Source organism: Lissotriton vulgaris, chromosome 12 (genome assembly GCF_964263255.1).
Source record: "Lissotriton vulgaris chromosome 12, aLisVul1.2, whole genome shotgun sequence".
NCBI classification, from domain to species: Eukaryota; Metazoa; Chordata; class Amphibia; order Caudata; family Salamandridae; genus Lissotriton; species Lissotriton vulgaris.
In genome coordinates this window covers 246,600,275-246,621,567 of record NC_141700.1, presented here as the reverse complement: position 1 = coordinate 246,621,567, position 21,293 = coordinate 246,600,275, and the positions used below count along the sequence as shown (strand labels likewise).

The window sequence follows — 21,293 nt, the reverse complement described above, 5'->3', positions numbered from 1 at the left end:
TACCAGAGTAGGCCGCAAACACCATCTCCTCTGAAAGTATTTCTAGATCAGCAAGGGCTAGGATACATCTGCTACGCCACCTTCATCGAAGCCTCCCTGATTTGCAGTAGCTTGTTTTAAAAAAAATACAGCTGAGGTGAAAGGAACTGCTATAAGAGTTTAGTCTCTATGTGGAAGTTTTACTGTTGTTCTGTAACAATAAAGTCAGGAGTAAGATACAGATACGATCAGTAAAAATTGTGAATCTATAACCTCATGTTTAATACAAGTCCTGGTCACCTGGCTACATCCTGGAGTGCTTTGGTCCGAGTATTGTTACTGTATGCACGATGCAATGTAGTTTCCCTGTAAGATGACTACATTCTTCCTGTTGTAGATTTGGTGAACATACATTTTAATTGTTATGAAATGTAGCTGTAGGCAAATATATTTTAAAGCACACAACTGCAATGGTGGATACTTAATGCCCACATGAAGCAATGAAACGTGCTTGCTGAATTGTCATTAGTAGCATCTTTAGCTGGTCTGCCAGATTTGGGCTATCTACAGACACTTCTATTGGTGACAGTGATGCAGATTACATGGCAATTCGGGTCTGGATGTTTCTTTGGTGGGGTGACAAAGGGATTTTGTGATGAAGTGACCTTTTCTGCAGTAGTATACATGACTTAAAATATATACCCTTTGGATGGTCTAGGGGAAATACAGCCTAGGCACTTGCTGCCTGCCCCTTTTTACTGACGAACTGCCTGATTCCTCCCCCATAGGATTGTTTATAGTATACATATTGGGGATTTATCCAAAATAAATTGTGTCTGGTGGTGTCAACATGTATGAATTATGAACAGGAATTACTTATTATCTCCCACAGCAATTAATTTTAGCATTAATGTTTATTACTTTCCTTTTTTTAGGTCTCGTAGCGAAAACACAGCGCGTCAGCGCTGTGTCTCGCCAGAGATCTTTTGTTGCTGACTGTGCTTCCCAGGAGACAGTGCCGGCCGCGCGCATCGCCTTGGAGGCGATTTGAAACTGGAACGCGCGCTGTGGCCAGGCGCTGTCTCCTGGGAAGCTCAAGCACCACACACGCATGCGCATACACACAGACACACACACAAGCGCCCATGCACGCACGCACATACATACATACAGAGACACCCCCCCTCACACATACACACACATGCGCACACACACACACAAGTGCACCGAGGCCCCCCCTCCCCCGCCGTCACCGTCGCACACATACATACACAAACGAGCATACACACACACACACACAAGTGCACCAAGCCCCCCCAGCCTTTTGGAACTTACCTGGCCAATGTCGGGGACTCTGCTCTCATCACGCGGCGCCCAACCTCCTGCTGGCGCGGCCCCGGGGCTCTACACCGCTCACAGGAGCCCCAGGCCGCGACACGCATTGACTCCGCCTGCCTCCTCTTCCGGTCTGGACGTGGCCCCGCCCCCGTCACAGGCGACCGTGCCTGACTTCCGGGGCGGCCGCGGCGGGATTCCGGTGGCATTTTAATAGCAGCCTCCTGCAATTGTAATCACACAGTGAAAACCGCTTTTGCACAAATCTTCCGCGTGAGGGTCAACTATTCCTAATTCTGAGCATTTCACTTTTTTCTATACTAAGCAGCATCCAGCCCTGTGATCGTATAAGGTACACTTTATGGATTGTTTAACTAATATATCAAATAAGTTTTCCTACCTGGCAAAGACGCTTTTCCGAGGCATGTATCTGCAGTGCTTTTAAACTGCAGCCCAGCCATTACACAAGTCTGCAATCTAGATCTGCCCATTTTTGTCATGTTTGTGTGGGTGGTAGAAATGCCCTTGAGCCCATACATGACGTTTAACATCTGTGCCTCTAGTGCAATTTCGTCAGTAACGTACACTAGGCTTACTGATAAGTTACATGTTAAATACAGCGATTTGCTCGAGCCTATTTTACAGGACCATTTTAGGGACGGATCACTCTTACTGTGGCATTAAATGTAAGTGTCCGAACACAGTCTTTATATCAGCAATAATATGGTCCAGATAAAGTCAAAAATCCTAGGTGACCATGCACCAAAGGAGATATTGCAACAATTTCCTTTGGATGACAAGTTTCCTAAGATTCTTTATTGCTATTAAGAACTCAGTCCACCTTCCTTCTTCTGTTGCTACCACGCACTGTTGTATAAGGTGCGCTTGACTACCAAAGCAATCTTGATCGAATCAGCCTTTTTTTTTCGGAACCAACAGTTTCTGATGACTTAATGGGTCATGTTGTAACAATGAATATCATATGCCGAGAATGTTTCCCTTACATATAAAGTTCGCCTTCACATTTTAAACGTCCACAGCGCGCTTCATCTTCATTTTTAGGTCTCGTAGCGAAAACTCGCCAGAGATCTTTTGTTGCTGACTTCCCAGGAGACAGTACCGTCCGCGCGCATCGCCTTGGAGGCGATTTGAAACTGCCACGCGCACGCGAACGCGCGCTGTGGCCAGGCGCTGTCTCCTGGGAAGCTCAAGCACCACACACGCATGCGCATACACACAGACACACACACAAGCGCCCATGCACGCATGCATATACATACATACAGAGACACCCCCCTCACACATACACACACGCGCGCACACACACACAAGTGCACCGAGGCCCCCCTCCCCCGCCGTCACCGTCGCACACATACATACACACACGAGCATACACGCACACACACACACGCACACACAAGTGCACCAAGCCCCCCCAGCCTTTTGGAACTTACCTGGCCAATGTCGGGGACTCTACTCTCAGCACGCGGCACCCAACCTCCTGCTGGCGCGGCCCCGGGGCTCTACACCGCTCACAGGAGCCCCGGGCCGCGAGACGCATTGACTCCACCTGCCTCCTCTTCGGGTCTGGACGTGGCCCCGCCCCCGTCACAGGCGACCGTGCCTGACTTCCGGGGCGGCCGCGGCGGGATTCCGGGGGCATTTTAATAGCAGCCTCCTGTAGTAGGGGTTGGTCTGGCCATTTTGTCAGCTATTGGAACTTCCTTATCTCCAACAAAACACCGGCTGCCCTTGTCATAGTTTCTCGGGCCATTCCGCTCCTAGCGATACAGCACCGTGTGCGACCGATGAACTCGACTTTCTGCTGTAGGCAGAGGGCCTTGTGACTTCCTCGAGATTATTTTGCCTGCTCAACTCTTTCGCCACGAGAGACAGGCAGCAGCTATATTATTAATCTGAAAACGTGTTCTTCCTGGAACGACGGCCCACTTACGGCTGTACTGTCATTGTTGGCACGTTCTGTTCCGGGACAGCACGTTTTTTTGTCGCTGTGAGCATATGTGCGCGTGCGTGGTCCGACTCACACATAGTGCTTAGCATGCAGATGCTATAATGTCTGGAGTTAGATCTTTAGCTGGTAAAGAGCTAGAGAATACTTATTTTGCGTATCTATACTATATGTGCTGCATTTAGTTCATATGCATTAAAGTGCTTTTTTTTTTTTTTTACAGTTAAGAACGGATGACAATCCAGTCAAAGAGGCACTGCTTTGTTTTTCTGTTGCCTAAGTGTGTACACCTCATCACTTCCTTCATTAACATTTGGGCTGCTCTGTTTTTTTGCCGTTCATAGTGAAGTGCTAAGGGGGAGTACTTAGTAATTTAATTCGGGATCGACTAGTCATGTGGGCCCAGGATACGAGAAGCTACTCCAATTGTCAGAGTTCCCGGTGGAACCACAGGATCTGTCTATTTATACTAAGAATATCTCGGCCTTTACCAGTTTCCTTCGGGAAGGTGCAAATCAGGGGAAGACCACGCTTTTCTTGTGTACTAGTAACTCCTTTTGTTTTTAAAGAACCACCACTTTGAGCACTTCGCTATGGGTCTTTAGGGTGTCTGTTTGTGGGTCCTACCACGGTCACGATGTTGTTACAGTTAAATCGCTTTCCCAACTATTTGATGGTGGACACTAGTCACTGTTGCTCATGCAAAAAACGTGGAGGGGCTTGCTCGACAGAAAGAGGTGGCAATTGCAGACTTATGTGAAGGAGATGGAACGTGGCAGCTTCATTTGTGGTGGAAACTGAGAATTGTAGGCAACTGCTGGAGCTGAATATTACCCGAAGTTCCTTGTTGTTGGGGCAGAATGCAAAGACTAATTACCTTTTCACCCCAGACCGTCAACAACTAAATGCTCATCCAGCAAGAGTAATAACAATGATTTTGGTGTAGGGCTGTAAATACCTTCTTTTGATAAAAAGACAATCTCTGAATGGGCACTATTCACAAGATCCAAGCTAAAGAAGATATACTATTGTCGGCGTCTCATTCAGAACCACGCAGTCTCAACAATCACAAATCACAGTCTTCGATTAAAAAAACCTCAGTTCGGAAAAGTGCACCTTGAAGTCCATTTGGACACCACCACTGCCATGCACACACAGACACCACCACTGCCATGCACACACAGACACCACCACTGCCATGCACACACGGACACCACCACTGCCATGCACACACAGACACCACCACTGCCATACACACACGGACACCACCACTGCCATGCACACACGGACACCACCACTGCCATGCACACACGGACACCACCACTGCCATGCACACACGGACACCACCACTGCCATGCACACACAGACACCACCACTGCCATGCACACACAGACACCACCACTGCCATGCACCACATCACTCAGGGGCACCGCCACATCACTCTGGGGGCACCACCACATCACTCTGGGGGCACCACCACATCACTCTGGGGGCACCACCACATCACTCAGGGACACCACCACATCACTCTGGGGACACCACCACATCACTCGGGGACACCACCACATCACTCAGGGACACCACCACATCACTCTGGGGACACCACCACATCACTCGGGAACACCGCCACATCACTCGGGGACACCACCACATCACTCGGGGACACCACCACATCACTCGGGGACACCACCACTTCACTCGGGGACACCACCACACCACTCTGGGTCACCACCACATCACTCAGGGGCACCACTCGTCACTCGGGGACACCACCACATCACTCGGGGGGCATCACTCGGGGACACCACCACATCACTCGGGACACCACCACATCACTCGGGGACACGACCCACTTCACCCTTCCACCAACTCAATTACAATAACTTTTATTTAAGTATTAAAAAAATGAAAAACCATTGTTATTTGTAATATCAATACATCTAAGTCATGTAAATTCAACTCATATTGCATTACAAATGCTATAGGTGTCACATTTGCAAATGTTATAGCTATTGGCATTGTCATACACAATGCCAATAACTCAAACTTTAATGCTGCGAGACCTATTGCATTGCAAATGCTTGTCATTACTTTCTAAATAATGAATTATTGTGTGTGACACAAAACAGCAAGAAACTCAACTGGGGCAAATGTTAAGACGTTCCACACACCAGTAGTAGCTCTTATAATCTCACTATGGTGGATAGAATGTCTCTACACAAATGTATGCAGCGACATTCCACTGAGATCCATCAATAAGACACAGATTTCAACTGAGTTTAAAAAAGAAAATATGTTTTATACTTTGAACAAAATAAAATTGATGACAGGAATCATGGGAAAAGAATGGATAAAATGCACTACGGTTTTGATTGTAGTTTTTTGTTGTTGTCGGGAACGTGATTTCAGCTTGTTCTGTACATGATACTCAATACCACTTTTTAGGTCGAGCCTAGTGGCAGCGCGCATGCGCTGCATGCTCTGCAAGACTGCTGTAGTAGAGTATGAGAGAAGCCGCACCCACTCTCCGCCCATATTTTTCATTGGCTTGTGTCATTGTCTTTCATAAATGCTGCCTTCGGATTCGTTAATTGGCTTGTTAGTCCCTCCTTAGTACGCCCTCGTCTTCATTTGTAACCTCCCATGGCGACTGGCTCTTTACATCGGTTGTTACACAGGACCAGATATTTAGTCTGTCAGCACTATTTACTTTATTGATTTTGTCTTACTGCAGGCCAGACATGCCCTGCTTCAGCTGAAACCGATTGTGGTTTTTTAAGCAGCACACTGGTGCCTGCTTTCAATCACTTTAACTCAGCATTATCTTGTATCTGTTTCAACCCCCCCACCCCTAGTAAAATGGATTTAGAAATGATTAGCGAATTAAGTCATGTAGTGCATAATCGTGTTCTAATGGGCTGAAGATGACACATCTGTGTTACATGTCATCTGCACCAAAGCCACCTGAGGTTGTTTCCAAAAGCCTGTTTTATTAACAACAACACCAATACCACCACCTCCAATGCCACCACCACCACCATCACCAGTACCACCACCATCGCCAGTACCACCACCATCTCCACTACCACCACCACCAATACCACCAACACCAATACCACCACCACCAATACAACCACCACCAATGCCATCACCAATACCTATACCACCTTCAATACCACCACCACCAATACCACCACGAATACCACCACCAATACCACAAATATCACCACCACCAATACCATCACCACCAATATTACCCCACCACCAATATCACACCCACCACCAATACCACCACCAATAATACCACCACCACCAATTCCAATACTACCACCACCACCAATACCACCATCACCACCAATACCACCACCACCAATTGCACCATTACCATCACCAATACCACCACCACCAATAATACCTGCACCACCACCAATACTACCACCACCAATACTACCAATACCGCCACCACCAATAATACCTGCACCACCACCAATACTACCACCACCAATACTACCAATACCACCACCACCAATAATACCTGCACCACCACCAATACTACCAAAACCAATACCACCTCCAATACCGCCAACACCACAACTACCACCAATACCACCACCACCAATTCCAACACCACCAATACCAATACCACCACCAATACCACCACCAGCAATACCATCACCAATGTCACCACCACCAATACCCTCACCAAACCACCACTAATACAAATACCACCACCAATACCATTACCAACACCACCACCAATACTATCAACAATACAACCACCATTACCATGACCACCACCAATACCACCCTCACCACCAATACCACTACCAAACCAATACCACTACCAAATCAATACCACTGCCAATTCCAATACCACCACAACCACCAATACCACCACCACCCTCAATATCACCACCATCAATATCAACACCACCACCAATATCATCCCCAATACCATCACCAGTTCCACCACCACCAATACTACCATTACTAATTCCACCACCACTACCACTGCCAATACCACTACAACCACCAATACCATCTCCGCCAATCCCTCCACCACCAATACTACAATACCACCAACAATACCTCCACCAATACCTCCATCAATACCACCACCACCAATACAACCACCACCAATACTACCAACACCACCAACACCAATACCACCACCAGCAATATCACCAATACCACCACCACCAATATCAATACCACCAATACCACTAATACCAATACCACCTCCACCAATGCCACACGGTCAGATCCTATATCAGTTGAGTTGGATATTAACTGATATCGGATCTGACCGTGTGTCACCTGATCAGGCAGAGACCTGTCCTCCTGATTACCATACTGTCCACCCCCACACACCTGTCTTGAAAAAGACCCGGCGCGACCACCAACTGGGGTGCATTAGGGTCGAATCGTCGACGCTCACCTATGGTTCAGAAACTCCAGGATCCATTAAATGAATACTAGGATTCCTTGGATGTGAAACAGATTCTGGCCAACTTAACCCTTGTATATAATTGTATATATGTATTATTCGATTTCACTGTACATTGCTTCATGCACCAAGCACTTTTCACCAATTGTCACATAATTTTCACTTGTGTTTGACGGTCTATCTTAAGAATCCAATATCATCATTGAATGAATTAATTCAGATGTAACATGATTGAATTCTGATATAAAATCGTTCCAAATCACCCCTTGGCTATATGAAGTTTATCATTAAATTTCTTGAGTATTTATTTTCTCATTGCATATGTGTTTCAGAGAGTTTCTAAATGTTTAATTTGCATTTATTAGCGTTGACAAAGTGAAATGTCTTACCCAACAGAACCACCTTTGTGTTTTTAATTAGGCCAAAGCTAGCAATGCCATTACCCATACCAAGCTGCACACTCAAATCACGGAGCGGGCAGCAAATTGCCCCCACCCCTCCTGCTCTTCCACCTGAGCTGCGACAGAGTAATCACAGAGCGAAAGGTGTTGGAGCGCTTTGTTAGTGCTTATAGCTCAGATCATATGTAACTCTCACTTCACACTTTGTGTCTGTGTAATTTACAACACACTTACACATCTTCACAGCACTATTTATCATTACTCTGAAGACGTTGCAGGCTGGTCCCTTCTTCTGATATTTGCAATCTATCAAGAGGTTGAGAAGGCCCGTTATTGCATTGCAATAGGTCTCGCATTTGCGATAGTTTAAGCTATTAGTATTGTAAATGACTGCCTTTTATTTATGTTTTAAAACCCAACACATAAATAAAAGGCATTGTCAATCACAATGACAATAGCTCAAACTCGCGTGAATGCGAGACCTATTGCATTGCAAATGCTTGTTCAAATAACATCTTATACTGCATTTGGGGTCTTCATAAGTATTGTGAAAAAAACGTTACTATTCTTCAGTTTAGTGGCACTCAATGTACAGACCTCGAAAGTATTTAAGGCAGACCTTGCCTTGATGAACTTCCACAGATATGTAATATAGGGCTGTCAGCTCTGAACATATGAATATGGACTGAAAATCAAGAAGCAACAGCTGGGGGCCCTGGCAGTCATTTTTGGGGGCCGGCACTTATTTTTCCTCTTCATACTTTTCTCGAGAGCAAAATAGGGACACATTCATAAAGGGGAAAAGAATGACGAAGAAAACGATGGCAATCTTGACATCATTGGAGAAAGCAGGAACACAGAAGAGTGGGATAAAGGGCTAAGGAGTGTCTGTCAGTAGATTACAGAGGTCTGGGGTGGATTCAGGACTACGCATCCTTGGAATTCTGTGCACCAGTGCCAAGGTGGGCTTCTGAGCAGAGCTTTGGGCGCCAACACTCTTCTCTTAAGGATTAAGCACTGCATATCACCAACCTGAACAATTCCTGTAATTTTGTACAGTTAGGGTGAGCATGTAGTGCTGTGCCCTGTCCGCTACACACAACATAGAGCCTAGAGGCCACATCTAAATATTTAGATGAAGAAAATTCAAGGAACCTTTTGCTTGAGTGACCTTTGTTAAGAGCCTACGCCAGAATGTATTTATGCACATAAATGAGGAATGAATAGTGAACAAGAAGCCCAGCTTTGTCTCTCACTGGAACAGGATAGGGTCAAACACTGCAGATATTATTTGTAAACAGACTTCATCTTAATGTACAGTATACGTGTCTGCAGTACAGTTAGTGCTCCTCTCAATGTTTACACCAGTGACCCACCCCACACACACAAGCACTTTTTCACTCTGTTTCACCCCTCTCTCAGTTCCTCTGTCTCTCTCTTTCTCTCTTACTTTAACTGCAGCTCCAAAATATCTCCCCAACCCTATAACATAGGCTGGAGACAGACCTACAAACAGATACATTACTGGTTGACTAATCTTTTTGTAGGCTGTTGCAAACCAATATAAAACCCCTACCAGGTAAATAACTTCAACATGACTGGTTTAGAATTGGGTAGCAATGGACGCGGATCCGTTGGGGAATATTCCTGCACAGTAGGAATGATAAGGTGGACGATATTCCATGCGCAGGTTCGCCTCTCTATTTAGCAAATCCTCCAGACATCTCTGGGTTTCCGCCTACCACCCAGCTCTAAACCCCTATATCAGATGCCAGATTAAGGCTGGTGTCCTCTTTGCGGACCCAGACAAGTGGCATTGCTGTTAAACAGCCAATTCCTTCTACTAACATCCTAGATTCAAAGTTTGGAATGTGGGACCACGCACCCAATGATTGTTTCATATGAGATAAAGGGGGGAGCGCCATTCCTCAAACAGCTGAAATGTTCTCGCTATATGGTTGAGGTCCATGTGTCCCACTTGTACTAGACTGGCATACCTTCCAGGGCTCCTAAAGTTGGAGGCCTTCCCATATTGGCCCTTTCTGCTCCTGCCCGCTGTTATTTACTTTTTTTTAAAAAAAATTTAAAAGTTATTTATTTCCTCATTTTGCGGATGAAATGTATAAGGAGTATGACGGGAGGCCAGCACTTCCAATAATTTGTACCTTCACTCTCTTATCTTTACTGATCCGGCAACGGAGAGTTTCCCTTCGTTGGAAATAAGTCAGGCTTAGCACTCCTGCATCCTTTACCATATTCAATAATTCTTTGGAAACGGGGGAGAGAGCTAGCCTTCCTGGCTACTCGGCGGGAATGATTCCTGTCTGAATTATTGTCACCGCTTTAATCATAGGATTTGTTTATTTACATGGGTTTATTGCGTACCTTACATGTTAAGTGAACAGTGATTTTCCCAGATTTCCCAGAAGTTTGATTTTTTAGAGGGTTTTCCTTTCCTGTCCAATTTATGTGTTTTTATTATAGAGTTTAGCCATTCCCCGTGTGTTGGTGGTACTGGTTTAACCCAGTTTAGGCATATCTCCCTTCTTGCAAGTAATATTAATACAAACAACAGATTTTCCTGTTTTCTTGTTAACTTCTCTTTACTTAACTCCGCCTTGGTATTAATCCCAAAAATAATTAAAGATGTACTTACTTCTAGATGTCTTCCCAGTACCCGGCATATCGTCTTACCCACTTCTTGCCGAAAGGAGTCAAGGAGAGGGAAACCTTGGAACATGTGCAAGTTGTTCGCCTTTTCGAGCCCACATTTAGGGCAGTGCTTTACACTGGCTCCTTTAAACTTTGATAGCCATTTGGGGGTCCAATATGCCCGATGTACTGTGAGTAGTTGGTTTCTCTTTAGGCGAGCTGGTTTGATGGTTGACCAGCATTTTTCTAATGACCTCTGCCATAAGCCTTGAAGGTCCGGCTCTACTATGTCACTCTTCCATACTGTTTCTGGGATCAGGAAGTTCTCTTCACCTGCAGCTATTAGAGCCCAGTACCACTTTGATATTTCCTTCTTAACTGGGGTTGACTTCATCATTTCTTTCTCCAGCTCTATTCTGCCCGTTTTTTATCCGTTAGTGTGCTTGCCCAACTAGTGAGTTGATAGTATTTGAATTTTGACACCGATGCATTGGTGATTTTTGTTAAATACTCCCATGATTCTATTGCGTTTTCTGTCATCAGTTGGCCCCATTCTTTGATTCCAGCCGCTTTTATTGGTAGTGCCAAGGAGTCTTTTAAGCATTCTGGTGTCCCCGGAGAGTCCCATAAGGGAGCCATAGAGCTATAATAGGGAATGTTCAGGGTGCTTCTGACATGATACCATAGTTTTGCTACGTTATTTAGGATCTTTAATTTTATTTTCTTAAAAAATTTCGTATTGTACTTAAAAGCCTTGTTAATGGTGGAGCCAGGATATCACTCAAAGCGGAATAAAGTTTGTTTGGTAGAGCATCAGGGCCAGCTGCCTTCCCTCTTTTCAGCCCCTTTAGTGCTGTTTTCACTTCTTCAATCGATATTTCCGCATTTAGCTCATCTTTTTCTTCTTCCGATAATTTGGGTAGTATTAAGGGATCCAGATACAAACCAATTTGTTCTTCTGGAAGGATAGAGTCTTCTTTATATAAATTGGAGAAGAAGTTTTCGAATTCTTTCATTATTATCGACTCTTCAGAGGTTAAGCTGCTCTGGTTGTTAAGCTGAATACTCGCTATTTCATTTCTGGTTTGTTCAGTTTTTGCTTTCCACGCCAGTAGTTTCCTGCAGCCCTCTCCATACTCGTGAATGGCGAGGCTACTGGCTTCCCACTTCATCTTTACTCTGTTTTCTAGGTAATCCTCCAGCTTTTCTCTTAATTCTCGCCTGCCGTCCTCCATTGCATTTTTACCTGTATCATTTTCTGCAGTTATCTTTGCGTCTAATAAGTTTATGTTTTTTTCCAGATCTCCAATCTCAAGTTTAGCGAGTTTTGCTCTATGGGCACTCAAACTAATTAGTTTCCCTCTAATAACTGCCTTATAAGTGTCCCAAGTAATTTTGTCTGATGTACCTACTCGATAGTCTTCAAAAAAGTTAGCTGAGGTTATGCCTAGCTCCTCTCGTACCTTAGGGTCTAGTAGTAAGGTGCCTACGACTGTCCACCTGAATTGAGTTTTATTGATTATAGTTTGTAGGGTGAGTTGTACCGCCGAGTGATCTGACAGATGTGCTGGTAAGTGGTCTATGCTTTTAACATTTCTATGCAAGTTTTTGCTTATCAGGAAGTAATCAATTCTGGATCTGTGACCCAATTTTTTTGTTATGAAGCGTGAACGGGGACCCCTTGTTGCCTTTCTCCTTCCACATGTCTATCAAACCCAGGTCTTTTTTTTATAAATTCTTAACCATTCTCTCATCCTGGGTAAATTGGGGAGTCTCCCAGGAGGTGATCTGTCCACTTTAGGGTCCAGGGTAATATTGTAATCACCCCCCAATATTATCGGGGTGGTTGTTGTTAATAGTTCTGTATATAGGCCTTGGAGGGGATTCGGGTCATATGTGTTTGGCCCATAATATCCTACTATGATAAAGATATTGTTGTGAGTTCTTACCCTGGCAAGAGCTCATCTTCCTTTGCTGTCCACTACCTTGTGTTCAATTTTTGCATTAAGTGATTTTTTAAAAATTATTGCAATGCCCTTGACATTGCAGTCTTGATTGGAACATACGTAGGAGTCCACCCATCTGAGGATTTTCACTATTTGCTCCCATTCTGATTTCAGGAGGTGTGTTTCCTGTAGAATGATCACTTCATTTTCCACTTCTTTTAGATATTCGAATATCCTTCTCCGTCTGCTGACTGTTCTAAGCCCATTGACATTCCATGATAAAATATTGAATTCTTTAATTGTTGCCATTGTTTATTATTTTTTTACATTTCCCGGATACTCCTTGTACTTTAATTTTAACTTTAGATACTGAGGATATTTTTTCTATTTTTTCCCTAGTTTGCACCCCTTCCGTGCATTCTTTTTTGTTTGTTTTTATATTTTGTTGTGTACATTGTTTCCCACCCCAAGGAAGCCTCCACTCTTCTTTTTTGGACGGTATTATTTGCCCTTTTGAGCTCCATGCCTCGCCTTATTTACATGTAGTTTATATAATTTCTCCTGTTTTATTTTTCTGTCGCAGTCCGCAGCTGCTCTTTCATTTGTTCTAGGAAAATCTCTACCTCGCTGGGTTCCCTGATATTATACATTTTATTTCGCCACATGATTCTCAATGCAGCTGGGAATCTCATCTGAACTGTGGCTCCAAGGGATTTTATCTCGTGCATGAATTGGCCCAGTTCCCACTGTCTGTCCTGGGTGGCTTTTGACATGTCGTAGCGTATCCTGAAGGTCCAACTGTCTTTGATTAGGGAGCAACTCTTTAGACCCTCACTTAGGAGTATTTCCTTTAGTGTATATGTTTTAAAGTTGATTAAGATCTTCCTTGGTGTCTTTCTCTCTTTACTCTTCCCAGAAGGGTCTCGGTGTACCCTTTGTGTGTCATCAGCCAGATTTGCCTCTTTAGTCCAGGGGAAAAATTCCTCCAGTAGTTGGATGGTGAATTTCTTGATGTCAGACCCTTCCAGATTTTCTGGTACGTTTAAGATCCTCCGGTTATTTTATCTTGCTTGATTTTCTAATGATTCAAGTTTTTCTTTTATACTTTTGTCAGAGTCTCTCAACTTTCTGATCTCCTTCTGGTTGGTATCCACCTTTTTGCTTAGAATTTCAACTACCGCCTCGACTGCGGACACCCTTTCGCCCAGTGCGTTCAACTTTTGGTCAAGGGTCTCACATACCTCCTGGATCTTAGCTTGGTTTATTTCAGACACTGAGAACTTTTCTCTCATCTCACCCAGTACCTTTTCAACGAAGCTTTCCATGAGCTTTCCACTTTGTTCTAGAAAGGAGGGAGGAGGAGGGAGACCTACATTTTTTGCCTCAAGATCGTCTGTGTCTATCAGTGCTGGGGCTTCTAGTACCTCCATTTCAGGGTCCGTATGAGAGTTATCTTCTGTACTCATGCTCTGAGCGTTGTTACTTGGTTCCTCCCTTTGCGGCTGCAGGCTACTCCCAGGGATACTCCTAGGGATACCCGATAAAACTTGGGGGTTTGGTTGCTGAACTTTAAAGTAGGATCTCAGGGAGGGGGAGACTTTCACTTTCTGTATTGTTAAAACCCCTACTTTCTCTGATCTGGGTTTAGATTGTCTATCCCGGTTAGCTGTGCCTCTCGTTCTTCATTTGGGTGCTTACTGGTAGTATCACTTGTTTGGGGGGGGGGGGGGGGAGAGAAGATTTGTTTGGGGAGTTGCCTATTTCTGAGGCAATAACTAGATCTTGTCTCAAGTTCTTCTTCAAGCTCAACTCTGTACTGCGAACTATCTTTTTCTCCTTTTTCTCCTGATGTAGAGCTTGCCTTCTACCTCTGAGGCCACCCCCTTTACAAACTCAGTACCCTTAGCACATAAGCCTCTAGCACCCTTAGTGTTCCTCTTACCTCCTTCTTTTCTTGGTAGGGCTCCTGTGTTATCCCCTTCACACCCCTCTATCAGATCTAGTGCTCTAACCCCCTGCCCTTTCCTTTCCCCTCGTACCTTGCTCATGGGCTCAGGGTTGTTTTTATTCCTCCGGGTGTTCCACTGAACGTCGTCTGTCGGTTTTGTTTGCTGCTTTAACTCTCTCTCTCCCGTATTTGATTCTCCACTCCAGCCCCTCTTGGATCTGCAGTCTCTACTGGAGGGCTCAACACTCTTCTTTGATGTTTGTCTTGCGGCGCTATTTTTAATGTTGCAGTTTATGGGGCTTACAGCTCTCTTCAGTATGTATTTTAATTCGGGACTGGCAGCGATGTTAGAGGGCTCAAGTCGCTTCTCTGGTGCCTGTTCTGCGATGCTACTTCTAGTGCTGCTGTTTACTGGGGTTACAGCTCTTTCCCGTGTGTAGCTGAATTCGGGACCGGCAGCGCTGCCCTTCGTGTCCCGGATACAGTCTTGATCTCGAACCGCTGGAAAAATGGTGTGGCCGCCGATACACTCCCTGCTGCTGCCGCTGCTCTTGCCCCGGAAGAGGTAGCTAACTTTCCCGAACGCTCTCTGACATTCTCTTTGAGCGTTTGAAGCCGCTGCCCAGACCCCTGGGGAAACTATAGTCCTCCCGTATTTGGTGGAGCCTTTATGTTTTTGCGGGTAGGGAGGAGGGTCTCGCATCCCTGACGAGTCTGGTGATCTGGTGCTGGTGGAAATGGCGGTTCGTCCCACACACTCTTGGAGCTTCACGCGAACCTCAGACGGTAGGGTTTCTTTTCTTTTCTGCTGTGATATCGCTACGGCATCGTAGCGGCTGCGGTAATGTGCTGTGGTGAGATTAGGTTTAGACCCTGTCAGCGAGCACGGAGCTCCCGACCGGACCTTCTAGCCAGCCGCCATCTTCCACCACGTATTGCTGCTGTTATTTGATACCCTTGAGAGACCGTTTATGCCTTTCACACTCACTATGTGCAGCACCAGCAGGCTCACACAAGACTACTGTGCTGTCTCAATTCTGTTCTATCAGCACTAGCCAAACCTTAAGCTCCAGTCTATTTGCTTTGGACACAGGCCACAATGAGACCTAATGCATCTACCTATTTTTTAAATCCCTTGGAACACACACAGGATTTCACCAGGTGACGACGTACAAATTTGGAGCATCTGCCAGGCACCCCATGTAGCTACAGGCGCTCATACTGACACCTACCAACGTCCTATTTCAATAAGGGATATTTTCAGCACCTCCAACCAGACCATCTTGTTTGTACTCCTTTGCTGATATACTACAATCACTAAACTCCAGAGCTGCATCTCTCCCGCAGCGCCCAACCTCTACATCAGTTGCACTAGGTAAGCTACAGAAACTCTGAGGTATAAATTTACTTGACAGGGTAATCCAGAGAATGATGTTGCAATAGGTTGTACAACCTAACACAACATCTTCAAGCATAGGCACCTTCTACAGCCCTTATTGTTGGGGTAATTAATGATGCAATCTCTGATAAAAAAGACTAGGCTTTTTATTATCACTGGCTGACCTTTCTAAAGTACTGAATAGCTGTACAACAATGAAAAATGATTGAATAGAAAATCAATTCGTTGCACATTGTTACACCAAGAACTGCTTTCAACACCCAAGAAGTAGAACAAATTGGCATGCTTAAATGGGATCTGACAATGAATGAAAATGTGTTATTTCTACATTTTCTAGCCTGATGTTTACCCAGAGCTGCCTTTATGCGTGATCACAAGAATCCTCTCAGATGTGGCGGAGGGACTATGCCATCTGCACAGACTTCGACCTCCGCTTCTCCACCAGGGCCTCAAACCATCAAATATCCTCCTAGATGCAACATACAGAGCCAAGGTACGTCTATGTTTTCAATCATGTGTTGACATTAACTTGCAGGCGTTAATCCCTTCCACCGCCCTCTTCCCCTGAGGTAACTGACTATTGTCCGGTCCTTGGCACATCCATGTGACATTGTAAACAATAATGTGAGTTGTGGACGGACTTTCAAGTTGACACATTTCTCTGTGGTTTTCATTCCTTGTTCTAGTTCGCAATAAAGTCGTAGTTGTTTTGCAGTGTTTTTACCAACCTACTTTGATTCTGCTTCATGGCTATATTAGCAAAAGTTTAGACTTTGTTGTTCCGCCATTCCTTGGTTTTCCACTCATTGCTTCAGGCAGTATACACTGTGGCTACTTTTTATGAGCTTTGGCAGCCTTTAAAGGCACATTGCTTTGCCTTTCTGCAAGATAATTATCTAGAATGAAGTATGTCACTTTCCATGATTTAAAGGTCTGTCACACCTGCTCTGATTCGTGAGAATGGATTATACATAAATTCTAAGCGCCATCAACTGAGAGAACTTAGAAGTCGATCATGGAGACCTCAGGCAGCAAAAAGAAACCCGACCCTGCCACTAACAAATGTTTTCAACTTTTAATGCTCTGTGGGGAGGGGTTGCCCTTAAGGATAAATTTGTTATTGTATTTCATTTGTCGAGATCTGCTTACGTGCCCATAATGCAGCATCGTCTCTTCTGCTGGGCTCCAGCGTTCTTTCTTTATTCGTCCACATGCCCAAGGTGTTTTTGTTTTCAAGTTACACCCTGTGCACCATTTGTGACTGGTCTCACACATTACAGACCTCATTTTCCTTCTTGTGACCAATGAACATCCTTATGACAGTGATCAAATATGCAGCAAACAAGGGGGCCTGTTGTATGAAAAGGAAGGTCGCAAATAGTGGACGCAAATTGCATTCCGACTTTTTGCAATCTGTCCTTTTGCAAAGTTACCTATATAACTAATAAGTTGTGTCACAAAATGTACAGTCTCAGGGTTTTGCAGAATGACCTGCCCAGTGATTATTTACTAGACAAGCTACTATTTTTGACACCCAGTTAGTTATTGGCTACGAGCACAGGGATGGGAACCTGCAAGAAACAGCAGATCACTATCCCTCATGTTCTCATTCCCATACGTGATTTTTTTTTTAAGCAGCCAAAATAAAATGTCAATATTTAGGAAGTCGCTAGAGGCTACCAGACATATTTCACAATTGTGGAAGCTGCTTCTCTTTTGTGAAACAGTTGCCGCCTCCTGTGAGGTCTCATTAAGTGTTCAATGGTTTCCAACCGCAAATGCAGTCGCAATCATTGATATGTGTCATTACGAATCACCAATGGGAGAGGATGCTCCTTTCATGCCCCTCCCAATTTTGATTCAAAATGAGGCACATACCCTCTTTCCTGATCTGGAAATGGCTTTCTGAATTGCAAAAGGCCTATCTTACCAGAAAGTAGATCTTTGCTAAAATATGGATATGTACTCTATTCTATTTTATTCATGCAAACAAAATACAGAAGGTATAAAATAGATGCTGAGCAATGATTGGATAATCCCTGACCAAGAGTTCAGTTTTGTCTTTGTATGTGTGTTTCCATTAGTAGAACATCAGCAAAACATATTGGAGTGTGGTTTCTAGAATGTCAGTGATGCTTCGCAAAACAAAGATATTTCTTTCTATACCCAAATCTAGATCATGGATTATGGTCTTGCCCACTGGCGAAAGCAGAACTTGAGATCAGTTTCGCTAACTTCCAGCAATGCTGAGACCTCCGACTTGGTGTACCTCTCTCCGGAGACACTCCGAGGAGATAGCCCCACAACTGCGGGTGATGTCTACAGGTAAGAAGTTTCACTCCAGCCAATATAGCACTGCAAACATTGCATGGAGTCATTTCACGTCAAACACTGTGAGGCTCATTTGAACCCATGCAGTAAAATTTGGGCTTAAACTCGCCCGTCTAGTCTCCAGGTAGGCTATGATTTCACTGAGGTTTTGACGTCAGATTTACACATAGGCCAAACTTTGTGCAGTTTTATGCATGCAGCGACCACCAGCTAGAAGCCATAGGTTGCTGTGACCATAGATCTCAAGGAAGGATTATTTGGACTCTGCACTTAAGAGGTCTAGTGTTAAACCAATGCCAACACCATTTGCAGTTGTTTTAATATTGCATCACAGGACTAAGTGATCCAGTCAATATGAAGCTTGCAGAGATGCATGCTGGCACCACAAACAGTAGATTTGGGGTTTTTGGGGGTTATTTGAAGTGCAAACATGATCCAAGGGTATCAGAGCGCTGTAGATATGATAAATAAACATAAACGAAGAGCTTATAGATAAAAAGAACATCTAATGAAACAAATCACAACTTTTAAGAACTCCAGACAATCTGCAGTCTTTATGAGTCATTGGAATGGGTTCCCCTGAGAAGTTTTTCATGATTCTGCTTTGCGTCAGTTCCATTCCAGTAACCCAGGGACATTGTTTGTGTGGGTTCCACTGGGATGGATGCGCTTCAGTTCTGTATTGGTATTCCAGTCATTGTAGCGGCCAATGCATCCAGGACACTGGCTCATCGCGATTTTTAAGAGAGGAACCTCTTCATTGGGATCTTTTTCACCTCTTTTTAAAGACGTGGGTCAATGGGTGAGACCGAACCTTTGGTGGTAGGGAGTTCCAAATCTTTGGCACAGTTCCGGATAAGTATCTTGTGTTGGTTATTGCTTTCTGAATCTGGGGGTTCTAGCCTGAGAGAGTTTGCGCCTTTGAGTGGTCATAGATGTGTCTGAGCAGCAGCAAGTGTATCATCTGCACCACACACATTAAATCTGAAGGGTCAGGAAGGGTGAGTTTGGAAGTTAACCCTGATGGCAATACACCACCTTCCCTCTCTCAGACCTAGGTTCTGCTTCCGGGATCACTGTGGCTACTTGTAGGACTCCCTCTTTCCAAACTATAACTAGGATAGTTCCTTTTTCTTATATTTCTTTGTGCTACATGCATAAACAGAAAAGAGGGCTTCCCTTCCTCAAATTTGTCTGAGAGCCAGTCAACTTGAGTTCTTCCTATATAGATGCAGTTGAATTTGATGGTAAAGATATTATGCGTTGTAGTCAATTGCACACAACAACATACATGAATAATAATGAATGAGTGCTTCCATCAACATGAGTAATATTCATGCATTTTGGGTAAGCAATGTGTAATACTTGTTCGATATCTTCTGGGTTGTTCTATAATGGTATTAAAATGACAAAACAGATTAGGCATTAATGATGCAAACATTAAATACCCTATGTAGGTTAAATAACACATTTAATAAAACAGTAAACACATTTAATAAATATTCATGACCACTCTGGATACTTAAAATCTCTCCCATCTAAAATAAAATGAAATCTAAAATAAGCACTGCAGTTCTAGTTACAATAAATGTTTAAATAAATAGATGGCTCATCTTTACAATTCAGTTGGAATTGTGATGTTATTCAGTTTCTCAACACTATTAATATATCGGTTTTGAAAACAAATGCGAGGTAAGCCTCAGTGGCGTTTCTTCTAAATAAGTTAAAGTGAAATTATGAATACAGTTCCAATGCAACTTAAAAACAATTCAGAAAGCTTAGCTTTGTTTGTTCTTGTACTAATTAAACATTCCCTTTCTTTTAAAATTCAAGGATGAATACATTGAAATATATGTTTTAGCTCGGAGCACATCTAATATGCTGCATTATAGCGCTGCTTCACTAATGAAAACCAAATTAAGGTACACATGATCTATTACATTCTCTAATCGGGCAGATGGGTTTGAGAAATTGGTGCTTAAACGGAGTGAGAACTTGGGGGAGGCTATTACTGTTGATAAGATGAAGATATATTTTGATAATATCTCCCGATTTGTACATTCTTCTAATTTACAGCTGTAGCAATTTCGACATGTGTTGTCTCTATTATACACCGTGAAAAAATTGCACGCTGGTCTCAAGCTGGGAATGTATGGAGTGGGCTTCAGGGAGGGACTCGTCAGAATTGCCCTAAATGTGGGCAACATGCGGCAGACATTGTACACATGTTTGTGCTCTGCCCTTTGTTGAAAGGGTTCTGAAATAAGATCTTGGTGACTATATCGAATAGATTAGGTGGGGATCTTAGGTTGTCAATAACAGAGAGGATCTTAGGATATAAAGAAGATGCTGGATGAATGGCCCTATATTGTCAATAATGATTGTTGCTGCCCGACTAGCGATAGCTAGAGTATGTATCTCTCCTAAACCCCCTACGGAGATGGAATGGTGGTTTATTCTTAAAGAAATTGGGGAAAGAGAGAAGGTTCTATCTAAAGTTAAGGGAGTTCAGGCTCTCTGGAAGTATAGATCTGTCTGGGGGGTCCTAGAGTAGGAGAGTTTTAAGATATCTTGTTTTCAAGTAAAGAAATCACATCAATGAATTTATTCCTAGAAAAGAAGCTCAGTAAGGAATGCTATCGAGGAATCTTGAATATATGCTTGTGCCACTTTTGCTATTTATGCTATATATATGGGTATGCTATATGATTTAAACTGCTGTTCTTTCTATTTCATCATTTCTTCTGTTTTTTTTGGATTATATGTATTTTATTTGAATGATTGATTAGAACATCTCCTCTTTTTGACAAGAAAAAAGAAAAAAAAAGATCAATTACATGTTCAGTAGGAGCGGTCAAGCTTTTTCTTTGCGAGGAACTGCAAACT

The 21,293-nt window shown here is 43.7% G+C and overlaps 1 protein-coding gene across 4 annotated transcripts in view; it reads left to right on the top strand.

Annotated features, from left to right (window-relative positions):
- Nucleotides 1–21,293, top strand: part of LOC147673871 (receptor-interacting serine/threonine-protein kinase 2-like) — a 416,465-nt gene that overhangs the window by 139,241 nt on the left and 255,931 nt on the right. For all 4 annotated transcript variants that reach the window (XR_015302639.1, XM_086947754.1, XM_086947752.1 and 1 more), the window contains exons 4-5: nt 16,414–16,569; nt 18,253–18,401. Coding sequence is in view for 3 of the 4 variants with exons in the window: in XM_086947754.1 (XP_086803880.1) it covers nt 16,414–16,569; nt 18,253–18,401 (305 nt within the window). In the remaining variant the exon portion in view is untranslated. The remainder of the gene's footprint in view (nt 1–16,413; nt 16,570–18,252; nt 18,402–21,293) is intronic.